The sequence below is a fragment of the Anguilla anguilla genome, chromosome 3 (assembly GCF_013347855.1).
Source record: "Anguilla anguilla isolate fAngAng1 chromosome 3, fAngAng1.pri, whole genome shotgun sequence".
In the NCBI taxonomy this organism is placed as follows: Eukaryota; Metazoa; Chordata; class Actinopteri; order Anguilliformes; family Anguillidae; genus Anguilla; species Anguilla anguilla.
In genome coordinates, this window is record NC_049203.1 from 35153235 (window position 1) to 35172003 (window position 18769).

Here is an 18769-nt window from a genome sequence, read left to right on the forward strand (position 1 = left end):
TGGTGTCCTTTTGGCCAGTTTTGGCATTGCAGTGGGAATAAGCTCATTGTAGCCCATGTAGCTATATTTAAAATTCTGGAATTGCAGTTGGTACAAAAACAAGCATACCCAGGGGTCCCCCAGGACTAAGTTTGAGCACCACACTACCAGATCAAATATTCAGCTGTACCCCCACAGGAATACAAAATGTAAAACACAACCTTCACAACTGACAATGCAAAATGTTCCTTAATACTTTTTTTTACAGAATTCTATTGACTGGTTCCATACAATTCTCTACAAAAAATTGTAATGGCCATCATGACTTGAGTACAGTATGTAATATACTGTATAAGAAATGTTACATGTGTAAAACTTCTCACAATTTTACATGTGTCTCCTTCATGGCCTGGTGGTATGCTGCACACTCGTATGGGCTGCGGTCATAGACCTTCCATCTTCAGAGAGAGAATTCCTTAGTTGGGTTCAGGAATGGGGAGTGAGGTGGAAGGAACCATGAAGAACTTAGGATGAGCTCCAAACCACTGGGTAGCAGTGGTGAGTGCTGCACCACCACAGTCACTTCTGGGCCTAAGTCTGTCTCTTCTTGGTGATGCGGGTATCATGAAGGGAATATAAGAAAGAGAGAAGTCATGCTGTATTGCATAGCCAAGTGACTACATTGCAGGTCATTACTGTTTCTGGTTTAGACAGCCATTGTTTTCAGAGTGTGGACTTTAACAGAAAGGTCCCAAACTATTGAGAAAAACTGCAAACTTGGAAAGAATATAAGAATATCGAAATCCAGTCCCGGCATAAAGCCATCCATTTGGGGAAAATACGATGTTTGCCTAAACAATCTGAAAATTAAAGGCATTTTATTTCTGATAAAATGTCTTTTATCGCTACTGAAGAAATTTTCCCTTGATTAGAGCAGTGTGTAGCATCCGTTTGAACCCAGGAAATTTAAGCTTACAGGAGTCACAATTATCTATACATTGAAGAAAGAGAAATCATTTGGTTTATCCTGACCTTGTTCTTTTTCCTATGTTATTTCTTGAATTTGGCTCCAAGAAAAGCCAATCTTTAAAATGGTATTTAAGTTTTATACTCCCTCATTTCATTGACATAGATTTAACATTTTCGTGTCTAACAAATATGTATTGTGTCCTTGCTCTTATCATTCCCCCATTGTTTCTTTTAAATCTATGGTTGTATTATGTATATTTATTATATTACTGTAAAGCGCTTTAAACTTGTAGCCTGAAAAGAGCTCTAAAATATATACTGCATATTTAGACAGTTCCATACACCTACAGCATGGCAAAAAACCACATATAGTCAAAACATTTCAGTGAAGCTTTTTTTTTTAATTGAACATGTGAGTACTGTACCAAAAATGCATGCTGGAATGAGCACCAAATTTAACTCATGCACATTTGTCACCTTTTTGTTTTACCCCCTGATCTTCATTTGAGTAGATGTTGTAAACTACAACCTCTTTTCGAGACAGAAGTGCCGGCAAGCCTCAGCAGTGACACAAGCCAGACATATTTAAAAGAAAGTAACAGGTTTACATACTGAACTTGACTGATAGCTCACATCACTTGTTTAATACAAGCATTATAAGAGTGCTATGAACCAGTAAATCAATTTAAAAAAGGAATGGAAAGTTCAACAGAAAAAAGCCCTTTGACCAAAGCCATTTGCCAGACAGATAAGGCATCCATAGAATTCCATGGAATGTACATACCGTGTGAGCAAACCAATGGCATGTTTAATACAAACAGATAATATGTATTAAAATAGCAATTGTGTAAATCTGTTTTAAAGTGGAAATTTTATGTAAGAATATTATTTGGTTTTGTCCTTGATACCATTTAATCCAAGCCTCAGATCATTCTGACGTTCTCTGTGACTCCTGCCAAAAAATGTTGTTTTTTTCTCCTCCGATCTTCAGAGCTCGTCCTTTGAAGTTAAGACAGTCCTCTTCTGGGTGTATACATTTGAGCTGCAACCAGAACAGCTTGCTAAAATTCCATTTGTCTTTACATACGCATAAAGCTGAATAAAATGTGGTTGTTTCATGGACACCTCCACCTCTGCCAGCGTACAGCCGTTAAATAAATATCCGGCCCTCCTCTTCAGACCCTTTGTGTAGCATTCACTCACACAAAAGCCTCACCCCTCTGTGAGTCCAAAGCCAGAGGCTTGTCCAACACTTCCTACAGCGCTATTAAAACAAACACTACTTGCGTGCAAGTGAACTAATGAAAAGCAAACAAAAACTTACAACAAAAAAAAAAATAGAAAAATATATAAAAACAATCTACATTCAACTAAACGGCAGTTAATGTCACAATAAAAAAGAATGTGTAATAGTGCAATTTTTTTCACTTGTTTCTCTTGGCTCCACATTTTGATAGCGCTGCTTCCCACGGACGCGGTTTTCATTTCAGTGACGGCTTCTCCTCGGGTTTCCTCTCCCTGCGCTTCCCCTGCTTTGATTGCGGAGTGCTTGGTCCCACCGCTAAAATGACACAGTCACACAGCGCTGAGTTGTCTGCCTGCACAGTCACACATTTTAACATAAAACCACATTGATCCAGAGACTTTAGGACTATAGCACTTAAGAGGGTTCTTTGAGTCCGGTGCTTACAATAATAATTAATCCTATTAAAAATGGCTGGGCTGCACAGCCTGAAGTGAAACTAAACTGAAAATTATTTTTCATTTGGTGCTTCCAGTAAGTCATGAAAAAAATCAAAATCAGGTTGCTGGGCAGCATGAATATTCAGTAATATATTCTTTAAAAAAAACATTGGGGAGGTTTATGGGAAACAGTACTTGGTGGGGGATTTCAAAAAGGGGAAAAGTCTTGAAAAAGATTTTGAGAAAAAAAATTGGGTTGAGGAACTCAAAGGCATCTGGCAACATTGGCAAGCATGCAGCTACAGAGATTACTTCCCTCAGGATTTCAGCTCACATACCCTCCACAAAATTGACCCTGATTTTTCTAGACGGTGCCTGTTTTTCTTCAGCTGTCAAACTCAGCCCATCTGCTCCCTGCTCCCTGGTTTAACGGACTGACAAAAGGCTGTATTACTCAAGTCGAGGATGACCTTAAAAGTTTGAAAGGACATACAATCTCAGTCTATGTGCTTTAGAGCATAAGGGTGCTGTTTTCTTAACCAATGGACATATTTCCCTGACTGTGAGAAGATACTGTTGTGATTCCATAAAACTTTGGGCTAAAGACTGGGGGGCCCCTTACACATTATTACAGGGTAAAAATGTCCTTAATCTCAACAGGGTGTCAGTTCATCCAGGAAATCTCTCAGCTTTGAAATAAAGTGTACAGTGGTAAGGCGAATTAAAAAAAAAATTATAAACAGAATTTCATTTTGTGGAAGCCCAGAATGAAAGTTTAAGTGTTTGAGCTAAGTATTCACTTCTTTTGCTAGCAGAGTAACTAAAACAGAACATGTTTTCTTTTATCACCAATTGTCTCATTTTTAGCAACAAAATCTAAGTGATTCTATATTGAATACTTATGGGCAGGAATTTTATAATTTGATGGAATGCACACCAGCTTGACTCTAAAAATACAACTGTCTTTCAATGTATGTTATATCTTGCATTTCCAAAAACAAAACTATTCAGAAAGTGAGATTATTTTAATATTACATGACATTACATTAGAGCGTTGTTTGTTATTTGTGATATGCACTATATCTGGACACCCCTTGGTCAGGGGCTGTTTTTCATGGTTTGGGCTAAGCCCCTTAGTTCCAGTGAAGGCAAATCTTAATGCAATGACATTCTAGATGATTCAATGCTCCAAAATCTAGTATAAGGCCTTCTCAGAAGAGTGGAGGTTGTTATAGCTGCAAAGGGAGGACCAACTCCATATTAATGCCTATAGTTTTGGATGAGATGTTGGATTTCAGGTGTCCACATACAATTTGGAAATGTAGTGTATGTGCGATGTGGTTTGAATAAACTTAGTTACAGTAACATAAAACGTCCAAGGTACATAACTGATAAACTTATGTATCAAACTCAAGAAATAGAGATACAAGTTTTTTTTTTTTTTTTTTTTTTTACAATGCAGCAATATATATATAGACATTTCTGACAATGACCTACACTACGTAGATGAAATACACTGCCACACACTACTCTGCATATGTGCATGCATGTTAATGGCTAGTAATTACTTTTTATTTCATTCCCTATGTATTATACCCCAGTCATAGATGCAGGGATGTCCCATTGCTGCAATATTCCATGTAACTGGTACAGCTGCCACTAGCTGGCTTCAGGTGGCTAATCGACCAGAGGACCCTCCCATCCAGGGAGTTGCTATGGCCAAATGTGTGCCATTGTGGGGTATTCAATAATACAATTACTTCTAGTAATGCCAGGATTTTATCACTGAATCAGTGCACAAAGAAGAAGTGCCTCATATAGATATGCCATCCAGAAGCCACCTTTCCATTGGTTTGGAGCCCTTGCAACTTAATGCAATGATGAGCATCATTTGATAATCACCTGGCCAAAATGCCTCATTATTCAAACTAAAGGTGTGCACTTCTTGTAATAATGTTTTACTTATTAGCCACTTGTCAAGCAGCCTACACCTCAACCATGTTTATACTTGATGACTCATACAATTTTGCCTGGATTACTTTAATATTTGCCCTTACCTTTGACTCACAAATAAATTAGTAATATTTTATAATTCATTTTTGTAATCACTGGGAAAACATATTTGTGAAGGAAAAAAAAAACACAAACATTGGTTTTCCATTATGAGTAGACCTTTGTGCTGTTCAGTAACATTATCGGTACCTTAACCTTCCTTCCCACCCGGTCCTTCCACTTCTGTGCAACGGACCCTTCAATAAGCAGTAACCTGGAACAAAACAATTAAAATATACGACATGAACAGTATTAGCAAATCAAATTATGTTGGCAACCCTGCGGGACAATCCAAAGGTCCATTCATGAAGTGCTTTACAGAGATTGACGCAGACTGGGGAGCAGTACCTTGAGCGTTCCTCATTCTCATAGCCCATGATGATGTACTCCTCATTGGCTGTGAGAGGAGGGCACAGACAGCCTGAATTGTAGTAAAGTGTTACTATGTCACGGGGAATGTTGACCAATGATGACTTAAGAATGTCCTTTACTTCCACGATTGCACTCAAGTCATGATTTCGTCTTCTTATTTCTTTAACTTTTGCTCGAATTACTGCAGAGGAAACAATAAAACCAGCTGTGATTTGGATAACAATGAATGCTCCAAAACAATTCCTGAATAGGAGCCTTCAGCAGGAGAATTATTGATATATCAACATTATTCTCATACAATCTTGTTCAAGAAAAAATGCAAGGATTTAATTGGCAATATTTACTTTCATAGACTGCTCATATTTGGGTACTGCTCTGTACTTGCTATATCAAACGTCTTTATTTCTTATACGTCAGTATTGCATTTAGCTTTTAAACAATAAAACAGCAAAGAAAACTTACCATAATTGTAATTATTTTTTAAATATGTCTTCTGGCCAAGTCTCACTGTCTTGCATTTGCATGGATCTAGGGAACACCAATTAATAAATAAGCGAATGCATTATTATTATTATTATTATTATTATTATTATTATTAGTAGTAGTAGTAGTACTACTACTACTACTACTACTACTACTATTACAACAAAACACGGGGAAATTAAATATACACTTTCAAAGTTCATGGAATAATATAGTATGAAGACTGGGGTTCAATCAACATTTTACCTTAACTAAAACTTTGACAAAAAATTAAAGTGTGTTAAAATATATGTTTATGGGATAGAAACTGTATTAAATCAAATGCATGAAATATACCATCGTTGGAGCCCTTGCAGTTGACATTGTGAGAATCCATAGGAAAGTCTGGGCTTGACTCTATAATGCAGACAGAGGTCAAGTTTTTGGACTAAAACTGCGACGCAAATCATGCATAGTGGTAAAGGCACAGAGCTACTAAAGATCCTCTCCTATGTATTCTTCAGATAAAACATGCATAAAACAGAGGTTTCGTATTTAACACACAGCATATCACTGCTTTGTAGTAGCAAACGCCTCAATCGGCAAGAAGGCTAAACATATTAATTGAATAGCCTACTTAATAAGTAAAAAGGCAAAACATATTAATTGAATACTTGCTGATAGTTTCCTTACCTGGTGGGCATTTTGAGAAGTCTTGAAAGGAATTATCTTGTAAAAAGATATTTTAAAAAAGAAAAAAAAAGAAAGAAAAACAATTGTTGAATATATGCATTTAGGAATTACCGGGTAGTTACATGCAACTAATGGCATATCTGCTATATTTTCACCACATGCAACTAATGGCATGTATACTACATTTTCACCACAAATAAACGCGTTTAACTATGTAAGCATATAGGCTACTTAAAGTTGTGAGATTATAATTGGCTACTATATTTACCCGGTCCATCAGCTTTGACTATAGCCTCCGGCGAGATACAAACACCTCTGTCATAAACCGGCAGCTCGTCGCAGGCTAGGCTTTCGGGCCATGTATGGTTGTATTTCTTCATAACGGGTTCACAACCACACTTTGCTCTCTCGCAAACGGACTTGCAAGGCTTGATCGGATCATGCTGGAAGTCTATAGTGCAAATCGGCGCGTACATCGCGCACAGGAAGAACAACAGGTCCTCGCTGCACTGGGTGCCCAGCAGCCCCTCGAACTGCTCAATGGCCAGAACAGCGTTCGCTTGCGTGCTGTGATGAAGATGGTTTGGCATCTTTGTCATGTTCCAGGGCATCGATCTGCACATCGGGATCCGGACAAGCTCACAAGACGCTGCTGTTGAGCGGGGTATGTCAATGAGGCAGGCAACAGCAAGGAAAGTTATGTACATTTCGTATGAAAACATACTTCGAAATATGATACAATTTTTTTTTCAGTTTAAAGGAATTGATCAAAGAATAAATATTTCAGTTACAACGAATAAAAATTTATATAAATCTGAAATAGCCTGGTCCGCAAAGAGAACTGAAATCAACTAATCACTTAAGCTGAACACATGCTTGCGCATAATTGTAGAGGCTCAATGTTGCTGTTCATCTCCCAAAAAAAGCGAGGTGAAATCATTTGGGTGAAAAAAACCGAACGATTCAGGAGTTGGTTGTGTTGCATTAATTTTTCATTCCTGTGTCCACAAGTCCATAGCGTTCGGTGTTCAGTCTGATGCCAGCTCGCTCTCGCGTCCTGCGATTCCAGCACTCAATGGCTTAACTCTACAGGACGAGCTTTTTTGTTAGCAAAATCTACGAAGCCCGACCCTCCTCACACACATGCCATAAACAAAGCAAAACTGACCATTAATTAATCGCCGTTTTAAAATATATTGTATATTTGAAGGGTAGAATCCAAATGTAACGATACCAAGCGTTTCTTTAGTGTTGAATGGATTGGTACTGTTAATGCTATAGTAATTGGGTTTCAAAACCGAATTGTCGAATTACTGTTATTGGAGGTTAAGTTACATTGCAAACATACTGGGGCAGAGGTATTCACTGTTCAAGAACTGCTTCAAGATCATCTTCAAATAAAATAGTACATATCTAACAGATTAAAAGTAAAATCTGCCCACTTCACATTAAGATCTAAATACCATGCTCCATGACGTCCAGGGGACATTCTGAAGAACATTCCACCTTTCCATGCATCCTAGAAACATAAACTGCGACTAACTGCTCGTGGAGTGTGCTGCATAAACATATGACAAATATTGTTTCAAGTGAACCTCAGTTTTGACCCCTCCCCACAGCTGGTGTACATGTCGGTCATGTGACTAAAATTGATCAGAAATCTAATCTGAATAGAAATCCTGAAAATTCAACTACATGCTTAAATATAGAATTGTGTGGGTAAAAGGCTGAAATTACATCACATTTGTCTATTCAGTTTTGCAGAAATAAGAAACAGACCGTGGATATAACTAATGTTTATTTATGTTATGGAAGTTACACTGGAATTTCCAAAAATTGAAAACATACAAAACGTGGTCAAGGGAGAACAATTTATAAACATTCAATAAATATGTAAGAATGTTTATCATACCATACAGACAGGTACAATGGGCATGTTAATGCCAACACGGCATCATGATAGTTAGTTAAAAAAATTATACTATGCTTTGTACAAACACCATCCGCTGTCTATAATTTTATGCACTTACCAACAATTTGTCTCAGTTCCAAACCAAATGAGATGCTGTAGTGTAAATAATTTGGCAAATATTTCAGAAAACGTAAGTGTAAAACAAAATGATGCAAGTCCACAAAAAATGCACATAAATCACAGATGAAATCTAGAACGACATTCTAAAAAGAATCACCGAGTATCATTGAAACATTTGACAATAAACAAGCAAAATACTCTGCATGATTGTAGATGTTTAAAACTCACCCTCCCCCCCCCCAGAGTGTTTTTGATTTTTTTTCATGTATTTTTTTTTTTTTTTTTTAGTATTGAAACACAGAGATGCTTTTTCAAAAATTCAATTTAGTAGTGTAATTATCATCAACCGAGCTTGTATGTTACTATAACTGTTATAGGAAACAACTGGTCATTAATACAACTGAAAATATGAAAAAAAGGTCTGATCCCAGAACAAAAAATCATTTCGGTTGTTTTAAGACTGTAATGTAAAACAAACCTATGGTGGTCTGTGTTGCCAAGAAACCTTTTTCTTGACTATATGCACCTTGGCCCCAGGTAAGCAACGTTTACGCAGAAGAAGTGACACTCTGCTTGTAGACGGCATGGTAGGCGTTTCTCAGCAGGACGTAGGGGAAGCAAGACTCCAGCAGGTCCATGGTGAGAAATGGGGATTCTTGCACAATCTGGCACAAAAATGTGAGAAAACCAGAGGTTTGTTGTGACAGAGGGATGTTTATGTTGTCCATCTATGGTTTATCTATTTTACATTTTTGTGGTTTTAGGAGAAATGTGTGTCAATTAGGCATGCAAATTTACTGACCGTCTTGACAGAACCTTCCCCAATTATTGTATATAATGCTCAGATTCTGAAGTAGTTTAAATAGCAGTACAACCTACACCAACATTGCACTCCAGAACACAAGACGGGTAATTTTTCCACTCCATACAAAGAAAGTACACACCACAATGGATTACTCTCCAAGACATATTAGCATATTATTCTTACCAATAACTAAACATAATTATACAGTAAACCATTGTTCCTGGGAAAAATAAAGCACTGTTATGGTTTTTATGATTAACATATGTATATGTTTAATGGCTAAACATACTGTACACAGTGAACTACCTATAGCAAAACAGCAATGACCCTGTTAGGGTACTGAAGTTAACAATAAGCTAATTGTGAGCTAAGGGAATATGCTTTTGAGATAGTTTTGTGTGTTTGTACATGATGGGTACGCAAAAATGTTTGATTGGTGCCTGTTTATACAGTATGTTGGAGACTGCTACGTGACTTCACTATTGATTGTGTATATGTATATTTGTGAGACTGTCATTCGTCAGTGTGCATTTTATTTGGGTGCGAGTATATGTTTGTGCAGATTTCAGTGGAACCAGTGTGACATGGTCAACAATGACCAGTGTAGTTAGACCATCAACATACTTGCTTGAAATGCAAATGCATATAAATTTGAAGTCTGTAGTGCCTTCTTTCATTATTAAGATAAGTTGTAGGCAAGTTATTTTTACTAAAAGAAAGCTTGATATATGATACTGTAAATGACTGCAATTGATCCTGGCCCTCCTTGGCCCAAAACATCTGAAACATCGCAGTCCACACCAGTCTACAGCATATAAAAATATACTCATTCCTAACTAGCTGGCAGCTGCTTTGTTGGTAACCAAGGCAGTTTTGCTACACCCACATGAAGTTGATTGACATCAAATTAACAAGCAGGAGTACAAAGTCAAATATTATTTCTCAGAATGTCATATTTAACAGTCTGTATTTTACAGTAAAGCAATACAATTATGGCTCTATAGTTCAGTATTGCATGATAAATAATAAATCATCACGTCTTTATGAAGTATGAAGTAACCCTTTTCTCCACGTAGGTTTCAACAACATGTGTCATTCATCGAAAGCCATATTTCAACCATTATTCAGAGAATTATCTTGGTGATTATACAATAGGTCTGACTCTGAGTTAAGGGAATTAGTACTATGTGCTAAGTATTTGTCCCTTGACTTGCTAGATGTTCATTTGTTATTCCGCAATATCAAGGGCCATAAACAATATATACATTTTTGAACGTTCCAGAAGTTTTGAGTGCATCTTCTCTCACATAGACATGTCAAACTTCATAAGGACTTTTAACAGATCATATCTTACACTGTTATTTAACCACTTACCTTTTGTTCGTTTTTGAGTAAATACATTTTAAAATAAAAAAATTGTGAATAATGATGTCATCTTCACGGACTCACTGCAGGCTTGAGCTTGGAATGTATACCCGAGATAAACAATAGTCTTTGCCTGCCTATGTGACAAATCCACACACATCCACTTTCAAAAGAGCAGATAAGATGCATGGGACATAGCCATCTAAACTGTTATGATACTCCTTTGGACATGTTCTAGTAACAACATTTATCAATTCAGGTAGCTGGTCATATAACTCACAGCCAGAAGGGCACAGCTATATTTACCCAAGTAAAGTGATGTAGCTAGCTTGCCAGCAGCTAGAGTTGAACATCAACACACAAGTAGTAAGCCAAATACTATAGACAGCTACCAACCAAGCTTTTGGTGATTCTAACTATTATATACCTCGGTCAGAATCTGCAATTACTGCTGTAAAACTGCATTCCCCAGACAACTCAAGGTTGTCAACCATAGGTTCTCAGCTGCAACACAGATCTAATTTTAATTAGGAGAGGTTAGTATCCAAATTTGTTGTTCAACACTTGCCGGGGATAAATAGTTCCCTGAAAAAAGTGAGGGGGAACCTCTCCTCCCCATAAACTATATACAGAGAGCCACTAGCTCTCAGTACAAACTGACTCACCATGTCAAGGAGCAAATAAACAGATTCTCTGTTCCGCGTTGTTGTTTTATCTGTCTCTTGGCCAATCTTCAGTAAGCTGGATGAAGCAAGCTGAAACAGATGATATGTTAGTGCCAAATATGTTCAGATAGAAAATTGATATCAATGCATATAATTTTAATCTTCTATTATAAATGATTAGTTAAAAATAACTTTGTATAGTTTATGGAAATTGATTCTACCGGCAAAACTGAAATAATACTCAATGGATATCACATCAAGAATATTCTGACATAATCCATATGTATGCAACAATGTTTGATTATCACAAGAATGCCTAGCTTGTTGTCATTCTATGCAAATAAGATGCATGTTCATGCAACAGCTAAAGTGTCAAATTTAGAAGTATTGTGTCATGAAAATAATCCAGAATATACGACTAGTTGGTAATGAATCAAGTGTGCACATGATGTTAAAGCCAAACAAAAAAATGTGAAACATCTTTTGATTTCTGTGTTACTGCATTTTTGAGGAGTTTAAAGTTTGAGGGTAGCCCTTAAGAACTTGATTTGCTTTCCAAAAGGAAACAAATTCTTCCTGGAAAAAGATAAAATAGGGTCCATATGCTTTCAGTAATGCAGAAAGCTCAAGGTCTTTCAGGAAAATATATCTTAGACACAATGAATGATTTACAATCACCGGCATTTATGGAAAATTTATATTAAAAAATCCTGGTTGGGAATGTATACACACAAATACATAAATAATTTTTCCTCCCTAAACCTTGATACAGTAAACGCTTGCATGAAAAGCAAAATGCATATGAAACATTGCAGAACATGGTAAAATCAGAATATGAGCACAAACGTCTGCTAGTGTAAAGTTCATCACTTTACAATTCGTACTTACAGCCAGAAATTCTTTCAGCCGATCTTCAATGCTTCCCTTGTGAATGGTAAACAGGGCAGCAGCTATCTGGTTTATAGCTTTTGCCAGACAATGAATGTTGTTGCAGTGCCCTGAAAAAAATATTTGGGGTCAGAATGTCCACTTCATACTACCAAAACAATTAAATGTACCAGAATTGTGTGAAGCCCCCCCCCACCCCCCACCCCCCCACCCCCCCACCCATCCAAAAGATAAATTAGCAGAGAAACTACAACCTGTTGGCTGTCATTTGTTTGGAAACTTAGCAGTTCAAATGGATTGTCACCTTCGATCGCTGGGCTGTACTGTGACATAACGTTGCTTGCCAAGGTCGGCATGGAAACGGCCACAAACACCATCAGTAGGCAGGCGATCTTATACTCCTCCTCGGGACTGATGTTCTCTGTTAACAAGGAAAGAGAAGGCTGTCAAGACATTGGATTGGTCGTTCACAACTAGGAAGCTGTCTAACAAACAAAAGACACTTGGAGGGTCCATTCTCAAACTCAGACAGTGTCCCTGATGCAAAACCAGCACAGAGAGCCAAAATAAACTGCAGTAACATGCAGCAATTAACTCTAATTCACATGCACAGAACACCATTTGGAAATGATTCAAATAAAGCAAGCCAGGGTCAACAAAGCTTAACAGGACTATTTTGATAAGAAAAAGGTTTATGTTAAAACAGTGGGGGCATGTAACAAATAATCCTGTGCACACCAGAGGACTGAAATCCCAAAGGCACAGAGATGTGGGAAAGTTAGAGGGTTTGGTATTCTGCATTTCCTTTCCTGTTTTGGAACAAGGGCTCGAAACCCAGAGGTGACACATTTTACAATGTTTCAAACAGTTCAGAAAATGGTTAAAAAAAAAAAAAATTAAAAAAAAAAATCATAAGTGTGCCTTATGTTAAAGAACCAGAGAAGTGAAAACATAGGCCCTTCCACACTGAACTGCATTCTCCATGTGGGGACTGCCGTGCGGATGGCGGGGACGGCCTGTATGAGAGCACACCCGCTGCCATTATTGTGCAGTTACACTCAATGTGTATTCAAGTGCATGTCACCATCTCTCTGCTGGGTCAGATCGGAACATAGGTAGGTTACACTGAATGTCTAACATGTGAGAGCACTTAAGGATTTCAGCGCTGTGACCAATCATCTCCTACTTGCTATTAAGTACAAGGAGCAGTACACAAAGTTCTTGGTTTCCAGTAAATCATTTGGCAGAACTGGTTGTGGAAATATTTGGTGTCCGCCCTTTTGGCAGACAAACTGCTCCATAATTGCATCCTCCCTCTGAAAACTGTCAGGACCTACACTAATTTGATGAAAGTTTTTTCCATTGTGGGCATTAGGGTGCCACACTCACCGGACTTCTGCGAGGACAGGGCCACCACCAAGGCGGGGTCGATCTCGCAGGGCAGCCCTGCAGCTGAGGACAGTTCGTACACGTTCATCGCCACCTGGAACAAGCAAGAGGGGAAAAGTGATGCCCCAGAAACACCAATGAATTGGCTATGCCAACATTCCCAAGGACTCCCATGAAGTCTCCTACCTTCATGTCTGTTTCTCTGGGAATGTGGTCCTTAAAATCCTCCACAGAGCTCACGAGGAATGGAATGTGACAGGACAGCACCTTAAAATGTAGGAGATTTATTAATCACAGTAGTTTTGGCATAATGGCTTTCTGCTTTGTTCATTACAACCCAATTGCCAAAATTGCTAGAACAATCAGAATTATTTAGAACAGTTTGAAGTCCAGAATTCCATGTAAATAGCACACTAAACATAGTGGTTCCAGACCAATAATTTACCATTGCTTGTTTCAACTAGGAAAAAGAAGGACTCAAAATACAAAATACAAGACTTACATCTCTGAGCGCCTCCTGGGCCAGTGATCGGAATGAGAGAATGACCCCAATGATGGTCATCCGTTTCAGCACACTGTCAACCGCTATAAAGCCCCCACAAAAAAGAAGTGAGTCAAACAATGCGTAACTCCTACCAAATACATGTAAATGTATGTTAGAATTCCTTTCAGTGTGCAATTGCATTTTTTATGAGTGCACTAGTCTTGTTCATAGTGTTAAACTTTAAAGCAGCATAGATACTTAAGTCAAAAGTGCTGGCCCTTTTTTTTGGCCCTTCTGGTTCTAAAGGTACACCCACACGAGAGTTTCTTGAACAGTGCTGCCATCTGGTCTGGTTTGTCAAAGCTGGTCCTCATCTGGGTCAGAACCTCCACGTTTTCCACCACCAGTTTCTATAAAGGAAAGGATGGAGATGCCGTATGAGGTACTGCTGCAGGACCAGCTTTCAGCCATTTCAAGAGCACACACTGGTCTAAAAAAAATGTGCATCTGCATTTTCCCAATCTTTTTAGTCCAGTGGAGTCTTTTCTTCTTGTTAACAGTACAAAGCAAGGGATTTTTCAGATCGTAGTTGCTGTTTCTCTTCCTTAATTGCACTGAGGTCTTCCTGTAGTTGGTGCAGTTTTATGACTGTTTCTCTTGCTAGACAACAGAAGATATCTGTCTTCTGTCTCTTGATTTTCCTGGTCTTCTCCTGTTAACATTACTTCCCATCAGCTGGAACCTTCTGAGTGTGTACTGAAAACTGCACCTGGAAATATTAAGTTTCTTTCCAATTTCTTGCTGGGAACAACATTGCCACAAAATGTTTACTTGGCACATCTGAACCTAACTCCTTTCCCATATTTCTTGCACCTTTAGTGCCTATTTTACTTGCACAACAGGCAAGGTATTAGGCAACCTGGAGTTTTAAGCAACTTAAGGTAGATTTCACTAAATTTAAGTACCCCTCCATCTCCCTCCCACCCCTCCACCTCCCACTCTGCAAAACAATTGTATATGTTTCCAATAATTAATTTAATTGTAATTAAAGCCAAAGGAGGCTACTTCAAGTAGTGTCTAAGATTCTTTTTAAGTTGTCTTTTTGTGCAACTCTAGATATAAATTTAAAAAAATAAAATTGGTACTTTGCAATCATTCTCAACCTAGTTTCTTTTTTTTTTTTTTTTAACCACAGGTGGCCTAATACTTTGGGTCTGTATTGTGTGTGTGTGTGTGTGTGTGTGTGTGTGCACGTGTGTGTGGAGAGAGAGTGATGAACAGATAGGCTTTACACTATATAATACAGGGTATATTATTATTATTATTATTATTATTAAGATCTGGGCATACTACTAGCGTCTCCTTTTCATTCATTACAAATACTTTATTAAAAAAAAAATTAAATAAATAAAAAAATAAACTTTACAAATGCTAAGAATATATCATCAGATATTAAGCTTGTTTAGTTACCCAAACTGCTTTCAGATGGGGAATGAAAGGTTTGCATGTCAGAGAATAATCCACTCTTGCTAAAGAGTGCGATTAAAACAACAGTTACAATCAAGAATGCAATGTGAAATACAAATCGTTTTTCTGTTGCCATTTTTCGGCTTTGTTTTTCCACTTGAAACCACTGTGTATACATAAGTGACATTTCTGTCAAAACAACAGGAAACGCAGTTTGCTTTTTAAATTCAATGCAGCATTCTAATTTGCCAATGGCAAAATACATACATGTATTTATTTAACACACCTGAGTGTTAAGGTTATGCCCTGAACAAATTCATAAACAAAAGCAAACACTGGTCCAGAACAACGGCGCGCACCTAACAAATACAATGGCTGTGCTTTCACAGATACCTCAAACACAAAACATGCAATAAAAGCTACACAGTAGGAAAATTCACATAAATCCACCTTGCTCTGACTCTAGGAAACACTTTATTAACTAAATAAGGAAAATGCTACATCACAACTCCGGTGTGTTTCCCAGGATAAAACTGTGCTGCTGGCAGCTCCCTGCCTTTCAGACTGCCAACAAAGAGAATAATGAGTTTGGACAGTTTCCCCCTACCCTGACCCAGCCCCTAACCACCTTTGACCCAGTGACCTCTCACCTTGAGCTCAGCCACTTGGGAGGAGATGTGCCACATGAGGCTCTCGCTGAGGAACTTCATACCATAGGGCCCCAGTAGCTCGGACAGAGACCTCATCTCTGCAGGGGGGACACACACTTTCCATTACCAACCAGAACAGTGTTAATTGACAGGGTCGTGCACAATTTTCCATCCAGTACACTACACCACGGTTCACTCACAGGCTACCTGGACAGGGTTGGGATAAAAAAAAAAAAACTGGAATTTGTTTAGTTTAAGAGTCCTCAAGGAAGGGATTAATGATTACTGAATATGAAGCAAACAAAAGTAGCTTTGTGTTTGATCTAAGAGGTCATTTCCATTTCCCTTTCAAACATCTTAAGATCTAAATCAACTATACTTTACAAAAAAGAATGCTGTGCACACGCCAGACCAGCAATTCAAAGTAGTACTGTACAACCTCTTTGTCCACCTCTTGGTCCTGTTGAGTTACTTCCTGAGTGAGTGCAATGCACTTTCTGAAATTTCTGAGGGAACATGTGGAAGCCCAATACATCATCATCATGTCCAGCATTCTCACCAGATATATCGGAGTACTCCTCTGCATTAAAGGTCAGCTCGTTCTCAGTGGGGAGGTTGACAAATGCCTTCATGGCCGGGAAGTAAGCAATGTGCCCATTGCTTACCTGCCGCAGTAAGGTTTCCAGGTACCTGTGGAAGAGAAGAGGTGCTCCTAACCATGGCTATTCACATGAGAGGCATATCAAAACCATCCCCTGCCCCCCAAATAATTTCTCTTCACTTTGACTGCAATTTAGAATTGCCAGATGTGTCTTGCGAGTCCCCACCACGCCACTGGTACCCATAAACGAAGCAGTTTAGCTGAAGTGCATGCACTCATTCAATGCAAAAGCCTGTAGGCTATTTCGCACCCTACAAGCCATATTGTGCCAAAGGAGAGAGCTGGTGCTGGTTGGTAGAGAACCATACATATGAATGTCATTGGGAGGAATTAAGCCAAATTGGCTGCCATGAATGTCTAGGCTATGGGCCTGGCCTGTGCTCGCTCAACTTTAACGGCTTAGCCATGAAGGGAACCCAAACACTAAAATGTCTCATTAGAATTTGATGCAGAGACTGTCAGAGCACTTTAATGTTTCTGCCACTGGCCTGGCACTCACCAGTTGGTATACAGGCTAGTAATGGTGGGCTCTCCATGACTGTCCAGGTGCTGGGTCTGCTGCAGGAGCACGTTGTTGAACACCCTTGTGATGTCGATCTGGACATAGTTTTCGATGGACTGGAGGACAGTCATGTATGCCCGCACACTGGTTAGGAGCTCAGAGGGCTTGGCAATCTCCTGGGTGGCCTGGTTGTACATGGTCATCCCAACGATCGACCTGAGACAGTATCCAATATGGTAAAATGGTCAGTCGTGGACACCAGGGACAGGGCAGTATTCGTTCTCGCCTGGCTATGGGATACAGCATCGGGAACAATAGAACAAACTATGCTGTTTTTAAAATCATGGCACTACGACCAAAAAAAAAAAACTGCATGGATCAACTGTTACACCATGTATAAACAATACATCAAGAACGTCTCTTTTGTTGTGCAGCCTGCTCACTGAGGGTTACTAAAAGTTAAGGGGTGGGACAACACATGGCGATAATAGGCACATATTGCCATGGAATAGAGCGGTTTCTGAGGTTCGCAGCCAGATGGGAGAGAGGTTCGCCAAGAAACCAACGTCACGGCCTTGACTCTCACAGTGGAAAATCCTAGTTGTTCCTCGGTACATGTTTACTTTGTTGGAGAGGCTTGGTTCTTGGCTGCAGTGAAAAAATGGTTGAGCCCAACCTCTGTCTACAGGCCCAATAAATCACACAAATCAAGCCTAGAACTAAGAGTGCTTTTTCCTTTTCAGTTTGCCTTTCACTGAGCACAGCTGAGAGAATTGCAGGAAAAAATTTCATAGGACTGGGTATACAGTATCAATTTGTATGTGGCAAAACATACATAATATAGGTATTATTTCACTGGGAGACCATAGTCTTTTAATGAGGGAAATGACTGTGCTTATACCTGCCTTGTACCATTGCATGAAGTGAAATAAATGTATTAGGGTTCAGGCAACTTGACTTACTTGGTGAAGCGGATCTCCAGATGAGATGTCAGGTACTCCCTTGGAGTGAAGGTATGCTCCCAGACCACCATGTTGGGCACATAGTTGATTGAGAAGCACAGCTCCGACAGCGCTGTGTGCAGCTTGTCCAAGCTGGGAAAGCACATCAGAATTGGTGATAATGCAAGGGGTTGGGCCCACTTCTGTGAGTCATTACTGAACCCCCTTGTGATGGAGGCGGGGGAGCGCAAGGGGGGTGTTTGTGTCGTTGTTTTACATTCGGGGGTCAGTGGATTGGGATGACCGCTGACCATGTTTGACAGCTTGGGAGGTAAACTTACCGGGCAGAACTTGATCCTCCATCCCAACCCCCACGACCCCACTGCTGCACGGTAAGCAGAGACGCTGGTGCTTACTTGGTAACCAGAAGCCGGTTCTTCCTCATGCTCTCCACCCCCGGCTTCTCGCGCTCCGGTTCGCCTTTCTTCCCTGTCTGTTTTTTCGACTTCTTGTTCACCGCCTGACTGATGGTTTTGGCGCAGTGTTTTGGCAGTAGCTATGTCAAGGGGAGGAGGGAGGGTAAAAATAAAGGAAACACTTTTTGACACCTGTAACCCATCAAACGTCAGTGAAAGACTGCACCCAGTACCCTGTATTAGGAAGGGTGGGCTCACAGGAAACAGCTGCAATGGCACTGAGAAAACATCTTG

General features: G+C 39.3%; 2 protein-coding genes across 6 annotated transcripts in view; both read right to left on the reverse strand.

Annotated features, from left to right (window-relative positions):
* Nucleotides 1–1328: 1328 nt before the first annotated feature.
* On the reverse strand, nucleotides 1329–7765 carry frzb (frizzled related protein). Its single transcript, XM_035411595.1, has 7 exons — nucleotides 6479–7765; nucleotides 6211–6246; nucleotides 5875–5934; nucleotides 5518–5583; nucleotides 5032–5236; nucleotides 4834–4897; nucleotides 1329–2509 (listed from the first exon to the last, which is right to left on the reverse strand). Exons 1-7 carry the CDS (start codon nucleotides 6930–6932, stop codon nucleotides 2435–2437), a joined length of 960 nt encoding a protein of 319 aa, XP_035267486.1. The 5' UTR covers nucleotides 6933–7765; the 3' UTR covers nucleotides 1329–2434.
* A 225-nt stretch (nucleotides 7766–7990) lies between these two features.
* Nucleotides 7991–18769, reverse strand: part of nckap1 (NCK-associated protein 1) — a 42356-nt gene continuing 31577 nt past the window's right edge. For all 5 annotated transcript variants that reach the window (XM_035411593.1, XM_035411592.1, XM_035411591.1 and 2 more), the window contains 13 exons: nucleotides 18476–18615; nucleotides 18081–18212; nucleotides 17116–17334; nucleotides 16515–16645; nucleotides 15956–16053; nucleotides 14155–14248; nucleotides 13857–13939; nucleotides 13541–13621; nucleotides 13355–13448; nucleotides 12270–12386; nucleotides 11966–12075; nucleotides 11078–11167; nucleotides 7991–8907 (listed from right to left, as the gene is read on the reverse strand). In XM_035411593.1, coding sequence (XP_035267484.1) covers nucleotides 8791–8907; nucleotides 11078–11167; nucleotides 11966–12075; nucleotides 12270–12386; nucleotides 13355–13448; nucleotides 13541–13621; nucleotides 13857–13939; nucleotides 14155–14248; nucleotides 15956–16053; nucleotides 16515–16645; nucleotides 17116–17334; nucleotides 18081–18212; nucleotides 18476–18615 — 1506 coding nt within the window. In that variant the 3' untranslated portion in view covers nucleotides 7991–8790. The remainder of the gene's footprint in view (nucleotides 8908–11077; nucleotides 11168–11965; nucleotides 12076–12269; nucleotides 12387–13354; nucleotides 13449–13540; nucleotides 13622–13856; nucleotides 13940–14154; nucleotides 14249–15955; nucleotides 16054–16514; nucleotides 16646–17115; nucleotides 17335–18080; nucleotides 18213–18475; nucleotides 18616–18769) is intronic.

What these genes read in the sequence shown, in the direction of transcription:
- frzb (XM_035411595.1), bottom strand. Translation starts at nt 6,932, where the DNA reads ATGTTTTCATACGAAATGTACATAACTTTCCTTGCTGTTGCCTGCCTC. An exon ending in CTGCAAGGGCTCCAACGATG is followed by an intron (nt 5,584 to 5,874) that starts GTATATTTCATG and finishes GGTGTTCCCTAG; the next exon opens with ATCCATGCAAATGCAAGACA. An exon ending in GGGTGGGAAGGAAGGTTAAG is followed by an intron (nt 2,510 to 4,833) that starts GTACCGATAATG and finishes GTGTCATTTTAG; the next exon opens with CGGTGGGACCAAGCACTCCG.